The following is a 21,867-nucleotide window of genomic DNA, read 5'->3' as shown; positions in this document are numbered from 1 at the left end:
TCTGGCTGTTCTTGATTTGACAAAAGCCTATTTTAAGAATTTATCAGTGCTGATAACAGTTGTCCTGCTTAAACTTTTTTGTGGAAACAATGCTACATTTTTTTCAGGATTCTTGATGATGAACAGTTTAAAAAGAACAGTATTTGTATGCTGTCCCTTTTAAGATGAGCAAAGACAGAACAAAATAATAATAATAATAATAATAATGACCTCTTAGGGTTGCATCTACTGTCAGTTTTCAGTGTTTTTGGAACAAATATACCAGCCATAGATTTTGCTAATACATTTCCCAGCATAGTTTTGTGAGAATATGTACTTTTAACCATTTAGCTGCTGAAGGATATTTGATTGTAACCTGTGTACTGCCTAGTTCACACTTCCTCTTTCCATCAAGTGTTATTTGAAGTGAGGTATAATCGGCCGTGCCACTGTCCATAGTCTTGTATGCCGATCTGTGATCTCACCCCACGTTATGTCAAGGTTTGTTACAGTGGGTGACTATTTGTTTCTCATTGTAAAATTATGACTCAACTGAAGGTTCTTAAATCTAAAACACTTAACCAGTGGTTGCCAGACACAAAGAAACATCAGAGAAGTGTTCACTTAGGCTACTGGTGCTTGACTGGAGAGCAGGTTATAGACTGTTAGAGGAGGAAGTACAGAGGTAGAATTGCTATTTTAAACTCTCTTCTGCCCACTCTCTTTTCTCAACCAGTTTACTTACTTTTGCTCTCTCCCTGTTAGTGACCTGTGAGAATTCTGAGTAGGCTTTTTGGTGGCAAATACACAGTGTTATGGGGTGCATGGAAAAGTGGTTTTAAGATTTAAGGATATTATGCCATTTACTGAGCCACTTTGGGAGGTACATCCAGGGAACTGCAGTACGTTACTTAAAAGGTCACACAGGTTTACTTGAGCCATGAATTCATAAAAAAAGAAAGTACTGTATAATCCTTTAGTAAAACCAGACTTAAGGAAAAGAATAAACCAAACAACTCGGAAACCTTACAGTGGAAAGGCTGAATGTTTAGAGGTGTACACATACACACACAAAAAAAAACACAGCAAATCAAAATATAAAGTGAGACATCATCTGACTACCGTCTCTAATGGGTCATTCAGCTCCAACTATGAAAAAGTCACTCTAGAGCAAGAAAGGCAAGTTGCATTCGTCACCGGACAATGATTCTAATGGTCAGAATGAAAGTTTTACAAAATATACCTCATTAGAAACTAAACTCATCATTGTGCAGCTGTATGGCTAACCCAGCAGTAGAAGTAAAAATCATAGATACTACTACTCCAAGAGAGACTTTAACTAAAATAAAACAATGCAGGGTATTGTTATACAACAGCAGACACAACAAAACAATGTTGCATACACTACTGTTCAAAAGTTTGGGGTCAGTCTGATTCTTGAATTAAATCAATGAGTCACAAAGCATACCAGTGTACAGGAGATGGTTTCAGGCAGACAACACAGGCAATGCTAACATTCATTACGTGTGCAACACAAACTTACAGCTAACAATGCAAATCGTAGTACAATGTATGAAGTCAAGGGGACAAGAAGGAGAGTTTCCAGGAAGAATGCACAGTCAGCCAGTAATTTTCTCATTAATACTGCCAAGGAAATATCTATGCAGAAAGGTCTTGAAATGGTTTTGCGACAATGACGTGCTGGCTTTACATTGTTCTGCTTATTGAATCAAATCTTACCAAATAAATGAATATGAAATGTAAATACTAGGTGATTATTTTAGCTTTCATTAGAGAAATGGAAATGTGCACAGCTATATAGGAAACATCGGCTTGAAGTAGTCAGTTAACTTATAGTCTTACCGTGGACAACTGCCATTGACTGCTTCATTTCCACTTTAAGATGGTTATGTTCATATTATGTATAGGAATATTACATTATGTATTTTAACAGTGTTGTTCGATAAAACCATGTAATTACTTGATTTTGATATTTTATTTGAGCCAATTATTATTGCCTCATCTTTAGTTTATATATAAATAGTCATACTAAAGCCAGTTTTTCACTTAGGTCTGTTTGTGTTACTAAAAAATATCAGATTACTCAATTATCAAAATAATCAGTAAATTACTTGATTACCGAAATAATCATTAGTTACAGGCACAGCCCTAGATTAGTTAAAATATTTCAAAATACAACTTCATTGTTTTACTTTTTGTAATTAAAAGACAAATATTTTGTTATTACAAAAATGTAATATTGTCTTGTTCTAGTGAACCAAATATCTGTATTTTGTCTCATCTCTGTATTGTCACACCCCTAGTGTCGATAAGCAGTGATATAGCTCATAATTTTCCAAGTGTATGATATAGCTTTCATAGGTCAACCATATATTCATGAAAAAAAATCAAATTAAATCAGTTTGAATAAGGAAAGCAATAACTTTGCCATAGTATCCTTTCAAATGTTAAATGAAAAAGAAAAATACAATAACATTAAATAAGAATAGAGCAAGCTAGTGTTAGATGCCTTTATTTATTTATTTATTTTTTATAAAGAAAAAGCTGTTAGTAAAAAAAATTGAGTACAAGTCTAAAAGGGGCATTGTTGTTTTTTTTTTTTTTTTTTTTTTTTTTTTTTAAAGAATATAATTAGAATAGAGAGTGCTAGAGTCAGAGGGTCAGGTCAAATGAAGATGGAAGAGATTTGTTTTTAGATGATTCTTGAAGATATCTAAGGACTCAGCTGCTCGGATTGAGTTGGGCAGGTCATTCCACCAGAAGGGAATCTTTAATTTAAAAGTCTGTGAAAGTGATTGTGTGCATCTTTGGGATGACACAATAAAGTGATGTTTACTTGCAGAACGCAAGCTTCTAGAGGGCGCATAAGTCTGAAGAAATTAATTTAGGTAAAGGGGTACAGAGCCAGTGGTGGTTTGTAGGCAAACATTAATACCTTGAATTTTATACGAGCAGCTATTGGTAGCCAGTGCAAATGGATAAATAGAGGTGTAAAGTGCATTCTTTTCAGCTCGTTAAAAATTAATCTTGCTGCCACATTCAGGATTAATTGTAATGGTTTGATAGAACTGGCTGGAAGACCTGCCAAGAGAGCATTGCAATAATCCAGCCTGAACAGAACAAGAGCTTGAACAAGGAGCTGTGAAGCATGTTCCGAAAGAAAGGGCCTTATCTTTTTAATGTTGAATAAAGCAAATCTGCAGGACCAGGCAGTTTTAGCAATGTGGTTTGAGAAAGTCAGCTGATCATCAATCATAGGTTTCTGGTTGTTTTTGAAAGAGTTATCGTTGATGTGCCTATACTGGATGGTGAAATTATAATGAAACGATTGGTTTGATGGAACCACAAGCAGTTCTGTCTTGGCAAGGTTGAGTCGAAGGTGATGGTCCTTCATCCAGCAAAAAATGTCTTTTAGACAAGCTGAGATGTGAGCAGCTATCGTCGCATCATCAGGATGGAATGATAGGTAGAGATGAGTGTCATCTGCATAGCAGTGATATGAAAAGCCATGTTTCCGAATGACAGAACCTAGTAGTGCCATGTAGACAGAGAAGAGAAGTGGTCCAAGAACAGAGCCCTGAGGCACCCCATTAGTTAGATTTTGTGACATGGACACCTCACCTCTCCAAGATACCTTGAAGGACCTATCTGAGAGATAAGACTCAAACCACTGGGGTTCGGTTCCTGAGATGCCATTTGCCAATAGGGTTGACAGGAGGATCTGGTAGTTAACTGTGTCAAAAGCAGTGGACAGATCCAGCAAAATAATTATTTGGAATTTGGTTTTAGAATCTGCTCTTCAACAACTGAGAGCAAGGCAAACTTGGTTGAATGTCCACTTCTGAAACCAGACTGGTTGCTGTCGAGAAGGTTGTTCTGTGTGAGAAAGGCAGAATATTGGTTGAACACAGCTCGTTCAATGTATTTACAATGAAAGGAAGAAGGGAAATCGGTCTGTAGTTCTTTAAGAGATGGGTTAAGGGTGGGTTTCTTAAGTAGTTGGGTTATACAAGCCTGTCAAAATGCTGAGGGAAAAACACCAGTGTGAAGGGATGTGTTAATGATGCGAGTGAGTGCAGGTACAACTGCAGGAGAAATGGCTTGAAGGAGATGAGATGGAATAGGATCAAGCGGACAAGTAGTAGGATGATTAAAAAAGGATGAGTTTGGAGACTTCTGTCTCAGAGAATGAAGAAAAGGATGTGAATGAATGTATGTTTGCTGGTAAGATGTGCTTTAAAAAAATAAAATAAGTGAAAAAAAAAACTTTTGAGTTACTGGTTAGTTGTAGTGTTACAATGGACAACTTGTCATTATTCAGAAATATAATAATGCTGAATTTTACTATTCACAGAAGGATTTATTGTAAACTGTATGTTTGTTTTGTTCTCTCTGTGTAATTAATGTCATCTATTGGTCATGCAATGTGTGGAAAGTGTTATAGGTTCAATGTTTCCACACTGTGGCTCAGGAGACACTGTATTTCACTTCTTCCTTTGTAAATTAGCCATGCTCTCTGTCTGTACAAGGTGCAACTGGGTCCTGCACAGGTTCAAACTCACGCTGCAGCCACTTCAAAAACACACTGTTAGGAAAAGTGGGCATGAATAAATGGGAGTCATCAGATGAAAGGAAAAATTGATATAATGTGGTGCGTGGTTGTTCTGTTGTGAAGAGAATTTAAGGCCTCAAGGTTCCCCCATTCTTTTAATACAGAGTGCTGCAGTCCTGTTTTTTTTAAGTGGCTGTGGCCTGCCCAGCATGGTAATATTCATTATGGCAGGCTGGATTAAAGGTGAATGCACAAATAAGATAAAACGTTCTTTCTCTTTTCATCTCTTATCTTTTCAAGGCCTCCCAGTTTGGCCTATCCTGAGCATTATTTTCTGCCTATTTTTATTTCCACAAGCTTATTCTCTCTCTCTCTCTCTCTCTCTCTCTCTCTTGTATTTCTGTTACTCTCAAGTGTTTTTGTGACTTCTGTAAGTCTGCAACCCTCACTTTGACTCTCTCTCTCTCTCTCTCTCTCTCTCTCTCTCTCTCTCTCTCTCTCTCAGTTTTATGACCTCAGTTCACCGGCTGACTCCTCTGGCAGTGCTCCGGGATGTCTGATGACGGACAATAGTTGTGTGAACATGGGCTTTCCTTCCTGCGGGACCCGGGGGCGCTGCCATGGAGAGTGGGGTTCCTTCAGCTGTCAGTGCATACCTGGGTACAGCGGGCATCAGTGTGAAAAGGGTAATTACACAGCAGTTGTTCCAAAGTTTTCAAGTCGTGTCTGTTTCCACAAGTGGAATGTGAGAGAGACTGAGCTTTCAAAGATAAAGCAGATAAGTCATTGCTAAAGAGAATGGCTGAATGGATGTAAAAATTGTACCCAAAAGTGAGCTAAACCTGACAAAATCTCCAAAAACCTCCCTTTGGGGACATCCTCATTTGTAAAACTGTTATACAAATAAAGTAAACAAAGGTTTTTTTTTTTTTTTTTTTGTAAAACTGCAGAAAGTTTCATATAAGGGGTAGGTTTAGGTGTAGTGCAATAGAAAATACAGTTTGTACAGTATAAAAACCATTACACCTATGGAATGTCCCCATTTAGATAGCTAAGTAAAGGTGTGTGTGTGGGTGTGGGTGTGGGTGTGGGTGTGTGTGTGTGTGTGTGTGTGTGTGTGTGTGTGTGTGTGTGTGTGTGTGTGTGTGTGTGTGTGTGTGTGTGTGTGTGTGTGTGTGTGTGTGTGTGAAAGCTTTTCAGTGAGGCAGTGAATATCTTTGAATTGCTCTGTGTAGGAGGGATAGTGTTAGCACCCAGGCAGCATTTCACGCACGCCGAATCTTGGCACAAATCGCATTCAGAAGTGTTATGAATTTGTAGAGCTTCTTTATGTAACGCTACTGGAACATCCTGTTATATTCTCACACTGTGTTTTTCACTGTTTATGCCTCCTTTTTAAGGACTGCATCTGAAGAACACATTTGTGTGTTTTACAGAGGTCCCTGAGTATTCCTTTGATGGAAGGAGTCATATACACTTTCAGCTGGCCTTCACTCTTCCAGCCAGACACACGCAGGTTCAGGTCCTGGTCCGGACACGCAAACACAGCAGCTCTATCCTCAGCCTGCTGTCCAAAGAACAGAATGAATATCTCAAACTGGAGGTTAGTGCTCTTGAAAGCATTTCTCTTTTTCTTTTTCATGCTTTCATTTCCCTTGAATATAGCAAATGCATTATCAAGGTTTTTTTTCTGATAAAGATTTATTATTATCATGTTCTTATCGAAAATAATTTTCTTTTCTGAAGCCTCACATACCTGTATGTATATATATGTGTGTGTGTGTGTGTGTGTGTGTGTGTGTGTATACAGTTTTTAAAAATAAAGCTAATTCTGATTCTGATTGTGATATATATATAAGATTATGATTATGGTATATATATAAGTACAAAAACCTTACCAATCCCCAAACCTTTGAAAGTTAATGTGTATAGAAATGAACCATTTGAAACCGTATTGTACTTTTTTGTTTGTTTTTAATCTTGTTTTTAAAGAAGTCCCATGCTCACCCAAGGTGCATTTATTTTAATATTGCAACAGCCATTACTCCAGTCTTCAGTGTCACATGTGTATATATATATATATATATATATATATATATATATATATATATCAACAACATTGAAAATGGTTGTGCTGCCAATTTCTTTTTTCTTTCTTAATTTTTCTTTTGATGATAGACAGCTCAAACTTTTGTATACTAATACATTTTGTATAAATTAACATTCATTTATCATGAAAGAACACAAATTAACTTTGAACAATATTATATTTATAAATGAACATTAACTTAGATATAATACCAGAAATATTGAGCACCTTGACAACACCCTGCCAAGTGATTTTTTTTTTTTTTTTTAATAATGTCTCCTCTGTTTCCCTACAAATTTGTGCTCATGAAATGTCCTTAAAACGAATTAGCAACGTCGACCGCCAGCATATAAAGATTATTTGTTCTTGATGTGCTCTGTAATAGCAGCCCATCTGCCAGACCCTGTGTACGTTGTTGCAACAGCGGTGCAATGTGAGAATTAGAATGGAGCAACGAGTTTGTGTTTAATCATAGAGGCATTAGTATGCCTCTCCCGATTCGGCTGATACACTTGCAGAATGCATGCCATCTACCCTCTCACTCCAAGGCTGTCTCATTTTTTTTTCTTTTTTTTCTCAACACCTGCTTTAAGATGATGCAGTCGGATTGCTGATTGCTGCTTTGTTTCTCTCCCTCTCCCTCTCTTCTCCTTTTCTTCTGTCTCTCTTTCTCTCCCATGTAAATAGTGGGTGATTTATCTGTGGCATGAATTAGATATGTCTGTGAGACAGGCTAGAAGACATTCTATATCCCCTAAAGTGGCAGGCTACAGATTTCATTACCTGCTTGTATTATGATTCTTCCGAGGCTGCGCAGCGGTGCAGGAACTGATGCTGCCTTTGTCCCAAGTGCAAAAGATTAAAACTTAATCTCCTGCTGTGCTCCTCTCAATTATCTTAGCAATAACGCTAATTTATGTGATGTGCCAATACCCATTTAGCATTGCCTGTTGTGTCTGATTATGACGCATCATCTCACTGAGACATTTCTAGCAAGGTGTTCTTGTCATCAGCGGATGAAGAGGAAATAATAGTTTGATCATCTAATTTCTACTCAAGAGTCTTAGCCACAACTCCATAGTGGCAGGAGAATATCAATATAGTGTGTGTTTCTTTTTGAATTCTAGGGATTCTGACTCAGAACTAGTTTACTGTGAGATGTATTGAGTTGTTTTCATCTCATAATTTTAGCCATGACCCAGATGGTAAGGAGCAGCCCAAATGAATGCTGCTTTTAAAATATACAGAAAGGATTTAAACTTGGTCAATTGTGGTATACAAAGCCAAATGTTAAAGCATTAGTGCTTACTTGTGCCAATATTCTGTAATACCATATATCACGATAATGAACATGCACAATATTGTTATCGTGGGCCCTTCAAAATACAGTGAATAATTACAAATTTTGAATGCAATTAAATAATACTTTTCCCATTAACTTGTTAAAATGCACAAAACCACTGTATGATGCATCAAAGAGTCATGAGCACTCTAATGTGAACAAGCCCAACATGTTGAAAAGTGTGTGGCAGAATGAGTGGAGATGCACTAAATGAAAATCCACTCTCTGACAGCAGATGGCACTGAAGGAACAGCAAAAATGCATCCATTGCCCCGGTAACCCCGTAAACAAAGAATCTGCGCTACTTTCTGAAACTTATTTAATATCATGTTGCCTGGCCCACTGAAGTGCCCTTTCCTTTTTTTGAAGCAGACAATGAATTTGCCTTGGTCTTGGAGATTTCCCTACTCCAGGTTTGGGGCGAATTGCGCGATATGCTCACTCAAATTCAGTAGCTCTGCATGGTATCTTTAAGCAGCCCAGATATAAATTTGATGGGGTCTTTTCTATTCTCACTGCCTTCCGGAATATTAAAAATACACAGGTTAGCCCTTCTGGATCTATTCTCAAGGTCGTCAATTTGGTCAAGAAGATATGAGTCCTCTACCTTCAAGAATTCAATCGTCGCTTCCGTGGCGACCAGTCTTTCAAAGTTTTCGCCAACCAATACTTCAGTAGATTAGAGTCAGTGACTGTCAATAAGCTGACTGTCTCAAGTAACGTGTCAAGGGAGCCTTTTATCTGCTTGAACAGAACAGATAAAAATATATATTCACTGTACAAAATGCCATTAGAGTTTTAAAACTATATTAATTTACATGACTTTTCCTGGTCTAGCTATAATACTTTTAAGATGAGGCTACCAAATATATATTTTGTGGTAGGCTTATGGAATGAGGCAGCAAAGTCCTTCACTGTGTGTTGGGTTTAAACTACTTTTTTACTCTAATTAAGCTCATATTATGCAATATTCATTGTATTTTATTTTTATACTGCTTATTATTTTCTCATCCAAATTTTTTTGGAGCCACTGCCTGCCTTTCCTCCTCAGTGAAGACACTTTAGTCCTGCTTCAACACCCAATGTCTCCAAAAATCACTCTTTAACATCAGTCGTGTTTGAAACAGTTAGCTTCTGTGGTTCCATGTTGCTTCTTATCACAGTGAGACAGAAAATATTCTTTATAATAATCTTTACTGTGATACAAGCTATGTCAATTAACGTTACATTGAAATTGGGTCTTTACTGTCTTCCAGGTTTCATCAGTCAAAGCATCTCTATCTGCATGTTATTCAGCTGTAGTGATATCTGGTGCATTTGTCCATAAGGGATTTCCTGGGTCTCACTTGTGAAACAGACATTAAAGTACACTCATGTTAGGGTTAGGGTTAACCCTAATCCATAATGCTCACATCATCTCATTTTGGGTAAAAATAGAAAAATAGTTGAGTAGTTTTTCTGCAAACTACTTTTTTACTCTCACTTGAGTCATATTATTAGTAGCAATATTTTTACTTAAGTACAAGTCCTTACTATGTTTCTGGACCTTGAACATGGTTGTTCCATTGCTGTCTATGGAGGGTCAGAAAGCTCTCTGATTTCCTCAAAAATATCTTTAATTTGTGTTCTGAAGATGAACAAAAGTCCTACGGGTTTGCAACAACATGACGGTGTGTAATTAATGACATTTACATTTATGTATAAAGCAGACACTTTTTATCCAAAGGATTCTGCATTCAGGCTAACATTTTTTACCTAACATGTGTTCCCTGGGAATCAAACCCACAACCTTTTGCGCTGCTAACACAATGCTCTACCACTGAGCCACAGGAACATAATGACATAATTTATATTTTTGGGTGAACTATGCCTTTAATGATTCCCAAAGATTTTGTCATGATGTTAATCGATGATGTCTCATAATATTTTTTTTATACAACAAAATATGAAAAGGTGGGAAGGGAACCCAGGCATACACTGCACTATGTACTTAATATCCAGTGATCCATAATTAAATGCCTTATAATTCTTAAAAATGCAAATGGGCAGATGGCTTCACCTGCTGCTCCAGTGGATGACATTGGTTTCTGGATCATTGGGTGGGGATGAGCAGCATGCAGACACCTTTCACACCAACAAGCAATGAGAATGAGCATCTGTAGTGTCATTTATGTAAATCTTAGGGCAGTGGTTCTCAATTCCAGTCCTGGGGTACCACTGTTCTGTGCATTTAGTATGTCTTCCTTATTTAACACACCTTATTCAGATCATCAAATTGAACCAGGTGCGTTAAAAAGAGAGACATACTAAATGTGTAGAGCAATGGTACCCCAGGACTGGAATTGAGAACCACTGTCTTAGGGTATAAAAAAACAAAACAAAACAAACAAACAAACAAACAGGAAAACTAAAAATAAAAATAACCTCAAAGATTTTCCATGGAAAGATTAGAGTTAATGTTCTTGTTCATTAGTACGCCTTCAGGTTTAAATACCTACCAAGCGTTTCAAACAGTCCGGTTTGAAATTATTCTCTTAAGCTGCAGGTGAAATTGAGTAGACTATGGGAGAGGAAGAAGGTGCAAAAGTTCACAGAGGTCAACTGTGTTTGTTTGTGTAAACTGTTGTTGTTGAAATTTGAGAGTCTCACTGCCTTTTGTATCATTGATTAGTCTTGCTTTTTACATCGCCACAAAGCCAGGATCCAACATGAAGGCTGGTAAATTATGCTCTCAGGGACACATGCAGAACACGACTCTGAAATTAAAATGAAGGAGGTAGCTTTCTTCAGGAGATCTGCCAGCTGCTCTTTGTCTCACAAACAAATACAAAGCTCATTCTCAAACATGTCTTTTCAACCTTTGTCCACCAGATATGGAGATATGGCTAATAACCATGTGCATGTAAAGTAAAACACCAGTTGAATTATTGTTATTAGACTTAAAAATAAGGCAAAAGACATTATAGTGGAGGGCTTGTTGGATAATTGTTGATTCAAAGGCTAAAACTGCAATTTTATATTGTACTTTGATATTACACACTTTTTATCTTACAAACCCTCGTAAATAATAAAGCTTGCCTTAGATATTTTTGATTTATAAGAAGCAGTCAGTTTAAGAACAGCTCACAAAGGGAAAGAGAGTGTAAAAGAAAGTCTCACAGCTGACCAAAAGAGAGTCAGAGAAGCAACACAATAATATAGTGGCAAACCTTACTGACTCCATATTGAATTCCCTGCTTCCACTATCTCCAATTAAAGGCCTGATATGTTTAATTCTGTCAGTGCTCAGTTGCTTTATCAGATCCTGCCCCAGTCTGATGTCTTAAGTCCCCAATGGGTCTACTTTATTCCACATCGAACCTCTCTCACTTTCACTCTACCACCAACTATTTCCATAATTTCACAACTGTTCTTTGTCTGTGCCACTATATATTATCCAGATTCCACAGAAAATTTACAAAACTGTTAATCAATTTATTCTGACCACATTCTCTCTCTCTTTTGTCCCACTTTCTCAGATCTACCAGGGTCTGTTAAGTGTCTTCTACAACCTTGGTGATGGGGACTTCAACTTGACAATGCCCTCTTATCGTTTAGACAATGGAGAGTGGCATGACATTCACTTAGATCGCCATGACAATGAGATGACCCTGCGCCTGGACGGTGGGGGAGGACGGCGAGAGGTCACGGGATCACCGGGTCGCAGTCGGGAGATTGTTATTGATCCTGCTGTGGTGATGCTGGGCAACTCATTCCCCTCAGGACACAACAAGAGCTTCCAAGGTAAGGTATAGGTGTGCTCCTGAAGCTCAGTTGGTAGAATATAATGCCAACAAGCCAGTGCCATAGATACCAAAATCTGAGAATCATATTTCCAATCAATGTAACTACAAGCATATACTGCAATATACACTACCATTCGAAACAGAAATAAGTAATACACAATAAAAATATCAGGGCTGTCAGAAGATTGAGATGACGTATCACAAATAATCTCTTTTTCTTGTTTTCTTTAAAACAATGCAACAGATGCTAAATTACCTCCAGACCTGTCATAACTTGCAAAGGACAAACAGGCTCAGGTGTCTCATTAAAAGAACAAGAAACTGCTTTTTTTCACCTGCTTTATGAATTGTTTTTAATTAAAAAATCAATGGTTATAATGATAGCCTTTTTACATTACCGCTAATAATAAATTAAAGGCATCACATTGCAGTATGAGTGTAAAGGAATGGCTACATTGCTGACAAAAAATGGTTAAAGGGGTCATATAATGCTAATTCAATTTTTCCTTTCTCTTTGGAGTGTTACAAGCTCTTGGTGCATAAAGAAGATCTGTAAAGTTGCAAAGACTAAAGTCTCAAATCCAAAGAGATATTCTTTATAAAAGTTAAGAGTCAACCACTCCTACCTAAAATGGCACAATCTAACACGCCCCTACATGTCTACGTCAAGATGTGGGAAGATTTGCATAACGCTGCCCAAATGTTCAAGCAAAGAAAGAAGGTGTAACTTTTATTCTCGCTGTTGCCGCTGCGGCCAACAAACTACTTTGTTTGGCCTTCCAAAAGAGGACACAACTAGAAATCAGTGGTTCAACACTGTTCCAGAACAGTTTAACCCAAATATTCAGATCTGTGCAGTGCATTTTGCGGAGGATGAGGACTGTTTCCTGTGAGAGCAGCCTGCAATGCCGTTGTCTGTTTCTATAAAGAAATTCCAATTCAATTCCAACTTTGCAACTTACAGTCTGTAAGTACATTTTCATATTTAAATAACTTACCACTGATTCAAATGTGAGTTCTGAGCAGTGTAGAGTAACGTCAGCGCTTGTTGTTTGTCGTTTCTCCGATCACAAATGCAGACATGGTTTTACGTTTACGCAGCACAATACGCAACGCAGCATGTAAAAAGACAGTATAAGTCATTATAATCAGTAATTATGTCCCCACTGGATGCAACAAATGCCTCGTTTATAATGGGTTTTATTGTTTTTGACTTGTCGCGCCTGGACACATGGCATGACAGTATGGTAAGGGGCGAAACATTTCCGTCACATGCTTGAGGTATTCACAATGCACTGGATAGCTGCCAATCAGCGTACACCTCGCTTTTCAGAACGATGAGCTTTGTAAAAATTGAAGCGTTTCAGAAAGGCAGAGCATAGAGGAGCAACAATAATGTACATTATTTTATTTTTTTTAACATTAAACCATATCAACACATTGCATTACACCAAATGCACAAAATTATTTTATTTTTAGCAACGTCATATGACCCCTTTGAGAAATGATTTTCTAGTTCTAAATGCATTTTCTAATTTCCTTGTTGTCCTGTGTCTACATAAAATTTTTTATTTAAATTAATTGGCTAATAAGCACCATGGTGTGAAAAACACACCACATTATAAATGGTTCTTTCAAAGCAGCACCAAGTACAGCTCCCTGATAAGCAATTCCCATTGCTTAGCATCTCAAGAGTTGATTAGCAGTCTGTGCGGTCTGTCCAGAGCTGGTCGGAATAGATAAATTGGTTACAATAAATGAAATGGAGTCAGTATGTCAAAGTGTGCATGGAGAGCTGTGGACAACTCCAATAAACACTGTAGCATGACATTTTGAGCTAACAAAAATGCTCTGTCCCATGGCCTGAAAAATCCAATCACTGAGTTATATCAGAGCACTGTGAAGTAGACTTATCCAATTTAATTTCAGTCAGAGAAAGAACTTAGCCAGGACATGTGTACATCAAGCAGACACATCTGTACAGCTTTATCAGCTAATTCATACCCCAGTTCCTCTATCTGTCATGCTTACACACTATTGTATTGTCAATAATTAAAAATTAAAAGGAGCAATTAATTCATAATAGCCTCAAATGCACCTTCAGTGTAAAGGAAAAAAACAGACAGTGGGAGGGAAGGGAGACAATGGCGTGACATGAAAGAGAAGAGGAGGTGGAATAGTCCTCTGTGCACAGACATGCTGGTTAGCCTCAGGCACACACTTTGTGTGTTTATTAAATGGACTCTAAAAGCACTTTTTCTTAAAAGCTCAGAATATGAGTAGATCATGTTGAGCTCAGTTTATCTGTGTGTGCATGTGAAGAAGCAAGTGTAATGTAGGTATAAGAGGAGGACTCACACTTTACGCTATACTTGTACTGAAACATGAAAAATATTGGCTTTTGTTTTGTTTTTCTCATTGGCACAGGCTGTATGCGGGACTTTAGACTCAATGGGCGGTTTATTCCTCTAGACAGTCAGGCCAGAGAGGGGGTGTCGGTGGTCAGTTCTCAAGGTGTCTCTCTGGGTTGTTCCTCTGACTCCTGCCGGAAAAACCAATGTAGCCCCCCCTTTATCTGCGTGGACCTGTGGAGAATCCATGAATGCAGGTAAACAAATACACAAGGTTGTGGTCAAAGGTTTACATACGTCTTGCAGAATCTTTATTATTTTGCCTCAATAATATGGATCATACAAAATTAAGTTTTTTTTTGTTGTTGTTGTTGTTGTTGTTTTTTAGTACTGTCCTGAATAAGATACTTTATATAGTTAATAATTTAATTTATTTATTTAAAAGAAATATTTAAATGAAGTGAGTAAATTGTACACATCTTCATTCTGTTCTAAAAAGAATCAGGTTAAATAGGTCAGTTTTAATAAAAATCTGATCTATTCTGCTCAATGTTAGACACACATGCAGTAGGGTGTTCCATTTAGCCAGGCCTTGTGCACTTTGGCTCTGGTGTGTGTGTCAGTACACCTCACTCAAAGGCAGGTATGATATCTGTGGGCCATTCTTCACCTCTGACCTATTCATTGTCCTCTCTGACTGTGAGAGCTGTGCAGCTGCTGTGTAATTGATTGTGTCTATGATTGTATGTTATTGATATTTGCACTGGGGGAAGCTGGAAGAAATATTTTTGAAAAGGGGGGCTCTGAGGTGTTCTTGGGGGGCATTTGATTAAGCCGAGTTTACACCAAGGATGTACAGTATGAGCTGAAACTTGTAAAAGAAAATGGTCTGCAGCAGCCATCTCTACACTGGATGCATCATAGCGAACTTTCCATATCTGTGTAACTGGTTAGTGCAGCAGCGCAAGCACGTGGAGTGTGTCAAAATAGAATGCAGCATTTGTTCACTGTAGTGTGCTTTCAGTGATACAGTCACTGATTCTAATCGGTTCTATGTCCTTTGATGCAACGTGTCTGGTGCAGTTTGCATCTGGTGTAGTGGAGTTACTTGCCAGTTTACACCAATGTTATAGACTAGATGGTGTATCATTTCCATAGCAACGACTCTTAACTTCACTGCTTGCTCAGCTTCCTGTAGTGCAGCTGCCGAACTTCCTGTAAAAACAATAACTAGCATGCAGACATGATAAAACACAACATGGTTTTTCTTGTTCGGAAAAATGAACATGAATGCCTATTGTTTGTTGATTGGCTGCAGTTGGTTTGAATGCCACATTTCTTAAGAGTTTATTTAACACTCATAAATATTAAATATAAGTTATATAGAGTGTAAACTAAACGAGCCAATTGCATCAAGCTGCAGCTGATCACAGAGTGAGCATAAAGAGGCAGCAGGTGCAATGCATACCAGCTTTTTGCTTCAGAGCCGCGCGACAACATCATTCTGCTCCATCCAAGTTCGAGTTCAACGCGCTCTTGGAAGCTTCTGGTGTTGGCGGTACGGCACTTCAGTGGTGGTCATTCTGTGTCGAGCAGGTTGCGCACTTCAGGTTGCACTACTCCTCTGTTGTGCTGTAAGCGGCAATTTCCCCTGTGCGCCTCAGCACTAAAAGAGCATTTTCCTGAAAGAGCAATTTTCTTTAAAAGAGCTCCACAGGTGCCACTTTGTAAAGACAACGGACCGTCTTTTTAAAGGTGCCTTTTCACCCATGCATTTCTGGATGCGGTCATTACCTGGCCCCGGGTGATTGTTACAATCCCTGCCTCACATGTCTGGGCATTAAACACGTTGAGGTGGCTTTCGTGGATGACTCATGTTCCCATTGCAGGAAGATGACCATCTCGGAGCTGCGGACCAGGCTTCGCTATCTCCGGTAAGGGCGGAGTTCCATTGCAATATAAGGCTTGTCCTGGCAGCTGCCAGGCAAGAACTACTTCCGGCAGTAGCACGAGCGATTTGAGGGTCACAGTGGTGGCAAACCCCTCAGAGAACTAACTCTCGGGGGCCCACCACTCCTCCAGCACCTCAGATCCAGTTGGACAGCCAAAGGAATGCGCTGGGGCCTCTTCAAAGAGCGTACCAGCAGTATCCTATGGGGCCCCTCCCAATGACTGGATGTTGATCACTGCATCGGAGGGAGAGCTCTCTGAGGAAGATCTGGCTGCGCTGCCGCCCTCCGGGACGTTGGCAATGCCTGAATCAGATCCAGAGATAACAACTATGCTTTCCAGGGCCGCCAAGAAGGTAAGACTCGAGTGAAAAACCTCCACCGCGTCCCGAGCCTCCAGAGTGCCCATACTGTAGACCCTGTCAAGCTTCTCCATCTCCTCGGCAGCCAAATGTGGTGGAATGTCCGGCGCCAGGCCTTTCTCCCGATGAATCCTTGAGAACCTGTGGAAGGCTACGTTCCATATGTGAGACCTAAGTGGATCCCATATGTGTAAAGTCCACGGTATAGCCTCAGAGCCCGTGTTTCCCCAGCAGTCTTCTGCCATTTCCAAGAGTGTTTCAATCACCTCCAATTGTCCATATGCACCTAAACAGATGTTCATATGCATATTTGCTCCCGAGACCTCCTCCGGGAAGGATGGGGCTTCCGCAGCGTCCCTGTTCCAAGTAGAACGGGTACGTTTTCCCAGTGTTATCCAGTCTTACTGAGTGGGTAGTGCTATGACAACGGTGAGTGGTCTTCTTGTTGCGAGCCCCGTCCTACACCAAAAAGGGGTGCAGGTGGCTCGCACAGGGCACTGGAAGGGGCAGCATTCATGGCACTTTTGTAGAGAATCCCAATTCTTTAGTCACCGACGTGACGTCGAGAGTGACCGACTGAAAGTGAACATCTCGGTTACGTATTTTACCCTCATTCCCTGAAGGGCTTGGCTTGGCTCCTTAGTGAAAACCTGGTATGCATTGCACCTGCTGCCACTTTATGCTCACGCTGTGATCAGCTGCAGCAGGATGCAATAATTGCATGCCAGTGTGCATTGGTTCATTTAGTTTACACTCGAAGTAGGTTGGTCTCTCGAAGCGAGATCCCAATTCGTCAGTCACCGTGATGTCTCCGTTCCCCCCTTCAGGGATTGAGGGTTGCATACGTAACCGAGACGATTTTTCTCGTAGCTGTTATATGTAGTTGAAAATGGTTATGCCGCTTGGTAATTGTGTGGAGGTGTTTTCATTTTTCAGTGAACAGAAACATTGAAATGTAAATATGAAATGGGAAATATAAAGGTGAATCATTTGAAATTATTTAAAATATTTATTTCTTTTACTGTCATTTAAAAAATGTTATTGCACATTTTACTTTTTTTTTATTATTACACATATACAATGCAAGATATGGAACATATCAATATTGACGGGTAAACAAAATCTTTGTGTGATCGCAAGCATATTTTATTCACACAGGATTTTAAATATACCAGCTCTCTGTGAACAGTTTTGCAATTACAAACACTGTGTGGACATTTTTAATGTACCAAAGAATATAAAAAAATATATATATTGACCAATTTCCTCTAATTTTTGCACCACTAGCAGCACCAAAAGTGTCAATAAAATTAAGAAAGACATGTAAAAATGTGGTTTAATTTGAGTTCTTTCTTTTCCTTTTTTTTTTTTTTCTTTTTCTTACTTACATATTACCATTTGATTAATGCTTCTCTCCTTTTGTCTCCTCCAATTGCAGGTGTCCCCCAGGTCACATGGTCAAGGCAAACTCCACTGGTAAATTCTGCGTGTACACGCTCTGTGCCAGCCGCCCATGTCATAAGGGTACTTGTGTGGCACAGTCTCCCTCTAAATTCACATGCCACTGTCCAGAGGGCTACCGCGGGCGGCACTGCGAGGTGACACTGGCCATCTACAGAGACGACGTGGGTCTCAGTTTCAGCTCCCTCTTTGCCATATGCATCTGCTTTATGGCCCTACTAGGTATCTATCTTCAGCTTGACTTGAAATTAACCCTTTGTTTTTGCCTTACTGTTTTTGTTTGTCTTGTCCTGTGCAACAATCACCTACATTATTTTACATAGCCTATTTCTAATATTAGTAACTGATAATATTAGTTATTATCATAATACAGGTGCTTTAATGGTGCCGCTACATTGATAAATTTGAGTGTTGGATTAAAAATGAAGTATTCAGCATCAATCCTGGTGAACTTTACAGTTTTAGTGAACAATTTCGCTGCAAAAGGATAGTTAATTACTTAATTTGTTTTAATGATAATGTCTCTCTCAGTCAACACAGATTGTTGGTTTGCTGTGAAATATTAGTTTCAATAAGAGGCTTCAACTAATGAATCAGCCCAATGTGTCTTTCTGATGCATAAATATTAACCCTGCTCTTCCTCCTCTGCAGAACCTCATGTATTTTTAAAACTTATTTTGATGGTTGGCACTTCAATATTCTTGCACTGTGATTATTGATATGTATTTATTCATATGTTTTTCCCATGTAGTAGCTGTAGTAGAGTTTGGTATATGTAAATATTTCTTACATATGCAAAGGTTTCTATCAATCATGTTCCCATGTGTTGCATTTTATTAGTATTGTCTGACAGCGGTAAAGAACACAGTCTACATAATCAATGATCATGACTGCTGAAACTCATATTAACTCCATTCTGATGTCCTCATCTGCCTGCATGACTGCACTCAGCGAGGCCAAAGGGAACCAAACAATCTTTTTCCTCCTCTCACAGTTTCGTTCCATTATAGATTTGACATGACCTTATTCATTCTCAGCTCCGGTTGCTTTTTAAAGTGTTAATTACTTGATTTGTAGGCACACATTGTGCTGTTTACCCAAGCCGGGCTGGAAATTGAGATCAGTGCACCGGGGTTTTGGGTAGAATTTCAATGGTCTCAACAGTCCTCAACTGAATTTAAGTAGCCCGTAAGGTTTTTATCAACCCCCCCAAACCCCCCCCCCCCCCCTTTTTTTCTTCTTTGCTTTTCTTCATTCCATCCTGTCGGTTTGGAAGACGATGGAGACGAGCGATGAATCAGAGAAATATGGTTCAAGCTCTCTCTGCCATATGCAAGGCTTCGGCACAGTGTTAAGAAGATTTTTTTTTCTTCCTTTAATGCGGTTAATAGGTTTAGCACACCATGCTAACATTACGCCTCCACCTAACCAGTCAGGCCTCACTCTTCCCCACTGAAAAACAGCCCCTGCTGACATGCATATCACTACAGAAACTGCAAAGATGGAAAAGGTCCATCTGTTAAACTCCAGGAGCAGATAATAGGGAAATGTGGTGCTCTGAACAGGAAGAGAAGGATTATGGATTGTTCTTGCGGTTGCTACTTTTGAGGGTTTTATTTCACTTTTGTGGCGTCTAAGGGTACATTTACACAACAGCAATGTAAAAAAATTGAAACGTTTTTCCTTTGTGTTTTTCCTGTACGTATGACATGTCAGAACGATCCCTAGTTTACATGGATCCATGAAAACTGCTTAAAATGTCATACTGTGCATGCCAGGCTAGTAGTTGATGATGACACTTTTTAAAGAAACACTACATGAACATGAAATATGCACACGCTTGACATCACCATTTTCACAAAAATACATCTTTTATTTACACCAAGACAATAATGGAAACCCGTTTTCAAAAGTTTGCATTTTCAGACCTCCAAAACGCCATTGTCATGTAAACAAACTGCCAAAACACATAAAAGGTTTTAAGATTTGTCCCCTGAGAGATTTTGTGACTGCATACAATTACCTTAAAAGACTAAAGGCTTTTGCCCCAGTATATATCTATTTTAAACTTAGAGTGAATTTTACAGGTCACAATGTCACCTTTTACACCAAAAACATAAAAAGAAAATAAAAAAATAAATAAAAAGAATGAAAATTATTTATTTTCATGGACAATAACATTAATCTTTTTAGATAATTTTACTCACTTATTCTAATTACTGTAACAATAACAATAATAATAATTATCTTAAAGTATTTATTTATCATGGTAGCATTTGTTGTTCTTTGTTGTACTTTTAATTAATCCAGATTAATTAAAAAAAAAAAAAAACAGGTACGTAGCTCTAGGTTTTTTTTTTTTTTTTTCTAGAGCTATGTACCTGTTAATTTACAAATCATGAGATAATTCAAACACTGTATACTGACTCCTTCATGATCATTTTTCAGTCCAACATGCTGTCCAAAGAGCCTGCTGAGGAAAGGCCTCAATTGTCCTCTGTTATACCTGGATTGTCAAGGATATTTCTATAGCAAAGCTCATAGGCAGATTTGACATTCAAACAGTGTAGATGCTCACCTGCGGGAATAACCACCCATCATAACTTCATAAGATGGACTTGAATGATTATGGTTTATAGTGCTCTTTTACAATCTCTCTCTCTGTGACTCATGGGATCCTTTTTTAATGTCTGTGTGAAAAGTTTATTTCAGTTAAGAGACTCTCAGTAAAGAGTCAGTACCCCTATCTTAATCTGCTCAGAGATTAATATATATATAGATATATATATATATATATATATATATATATATATATATATATATATATATATACCCCATAAGACTTTGTACACCTACATTTAGACCTCAGGACTTCTGTATTTTTCTCATTCTACTAAACCAAGTCTGTCAAATTTTGTCCTTTATTTTCCATATCTTTATTTTCCCAGTCGTTAATCATTGCCATCTATCATTTAATGACAGTGTGTTCTTAAACTGCCATAAAGTTTAATTTACATTGCAGTTGTCATTTTGGATGTTCAAAAGCAGTTTAAGGTGTGAATAGTAATAATGTTTTAAATAGCCTGTGATTTCTTTGAAATGGTGCATTATGTCAGTTTTGAATGAATTATTTTTGAGGAAATGGGTACAGACAGTATGCTGATGTACTACATGCACGTCACACATACAGATCTGACATGATAAAGCAAGTACTTCATGCAAGACTTATTTAGTGAAGCTTCTGAAAGCTATACAGATATGCAATCAGGTTATAAATGGATAATTGCAGTATTTTTTTTTTTTTAAGTAAATGAGAATGTCTCATTATTTTTGACCACAGTTTGAAGAAAAGGCATAATGTGAGCCATGTGTTTAATTAGCCACCTAATGAATACAACTGTCATATTTTAATGTAAGAAATGTGTCATGTATTAAAATACTGAGTGAAATTTATTAACCTGAATTGCCTCAGTACCATCAAATTAAATGCTCTCAACTAACATTTCTTTTTATTAAATTACAGTCCAGTGTTCAAGTTCAACTAAAAACAAATAAATTTACCTTTTGAGTTGGTGTTTTGCAGAGATTCGTGGTGTTCTGAGTTCTAAATTAACTGAATCCTTTTTAGTTAGCGATGACTGCAAGATTTTCGCTCTACGAGATTTGAAGCCTTTGCCGTGAACAAGCCTTGCAGCAAAACCCGGAATGTCCTCATTGCAAGGATATGAGTCTCACCTCTCTGCACTCATGGATAGCTACATTGGTGTGAAAAAGTGTTGGCCCCCTTCCTGATTTCTTATTTTTTTTGCATGTTTGTCACACTTTAATGTTTCAGATCATCAAACAAATTTAAATATTAGTCAAAGATAACACAAGTAAACACAACATGCAGTTTTTAAATGAAGGTTTTTATTATTAAGGGAAAACAAAATCCACATCTACATGGCCCTGTGGGAAAAAGTGTTTGCCCCCTAAA

At 38.2% G+C, this 21,867-nt stretch overlaps 1 protein-coding gene across 2 annotated transcripts in view; it reads left to right on the top strand.

The window, feature by feature from the left end:
* LOC109093790 (neural-cadherin-like) overlaps positions 1 to 21,867 on the top strand; it is a 255,054-nt gene that overhangs the window by 209,073 nt on the left and 24,114 nt on the right. Inside the window, exons 27-31 of one of the 2 annotated variants that reach the window (XM_042760623.1) lie at positions 5,058 to 5,238; positions 5,989 to 6,155; positions 11,502 to 11,766; positions 14,196 to 14,376; positions 17,869 to 18,113. In XM_042760623.1, the coding sequence (XP_042616557.1) occupies positions 5,058 to 5,238; positions 5,989 to 6,155; positions 11,502 to 11,766; positions 14,196 to 14,376; positions 17,869 to 18,113 (1,039 nt within the window). Of the gene's footprint in view, positions 1 to 5,057; positions 5,239 to 5,988; positions 6,156 to 11,501; positions 11,767 to 14,195; positions 14,377 to 17,868; positions 18,114 to 21,867 lie in introns of those variants that run through there. The other variant, XM_042760624.1, reaches the window with a different exon arrangement.

This window comes from Cyprinus carpio, chromosome A7 (genome assembly GCF_018340385.1).
Source record: "Cyprinus carpio isolate SPL01 chromosome A7, ASM1834038v1, whole genome shotgun sequence".
Classification (NCBI taxonomy): Eukaryota; Metazoa; Chordata; class Actinopteri; order Cypriniformes; family Cyprinidae; genus Cyprinus; species Cyprinus carpio.
The sequence above is the reverse complement of the archived record's forward strand: the minus strand, read 5'-3'. Positions and strand labels throughout refer to the sequence as shown.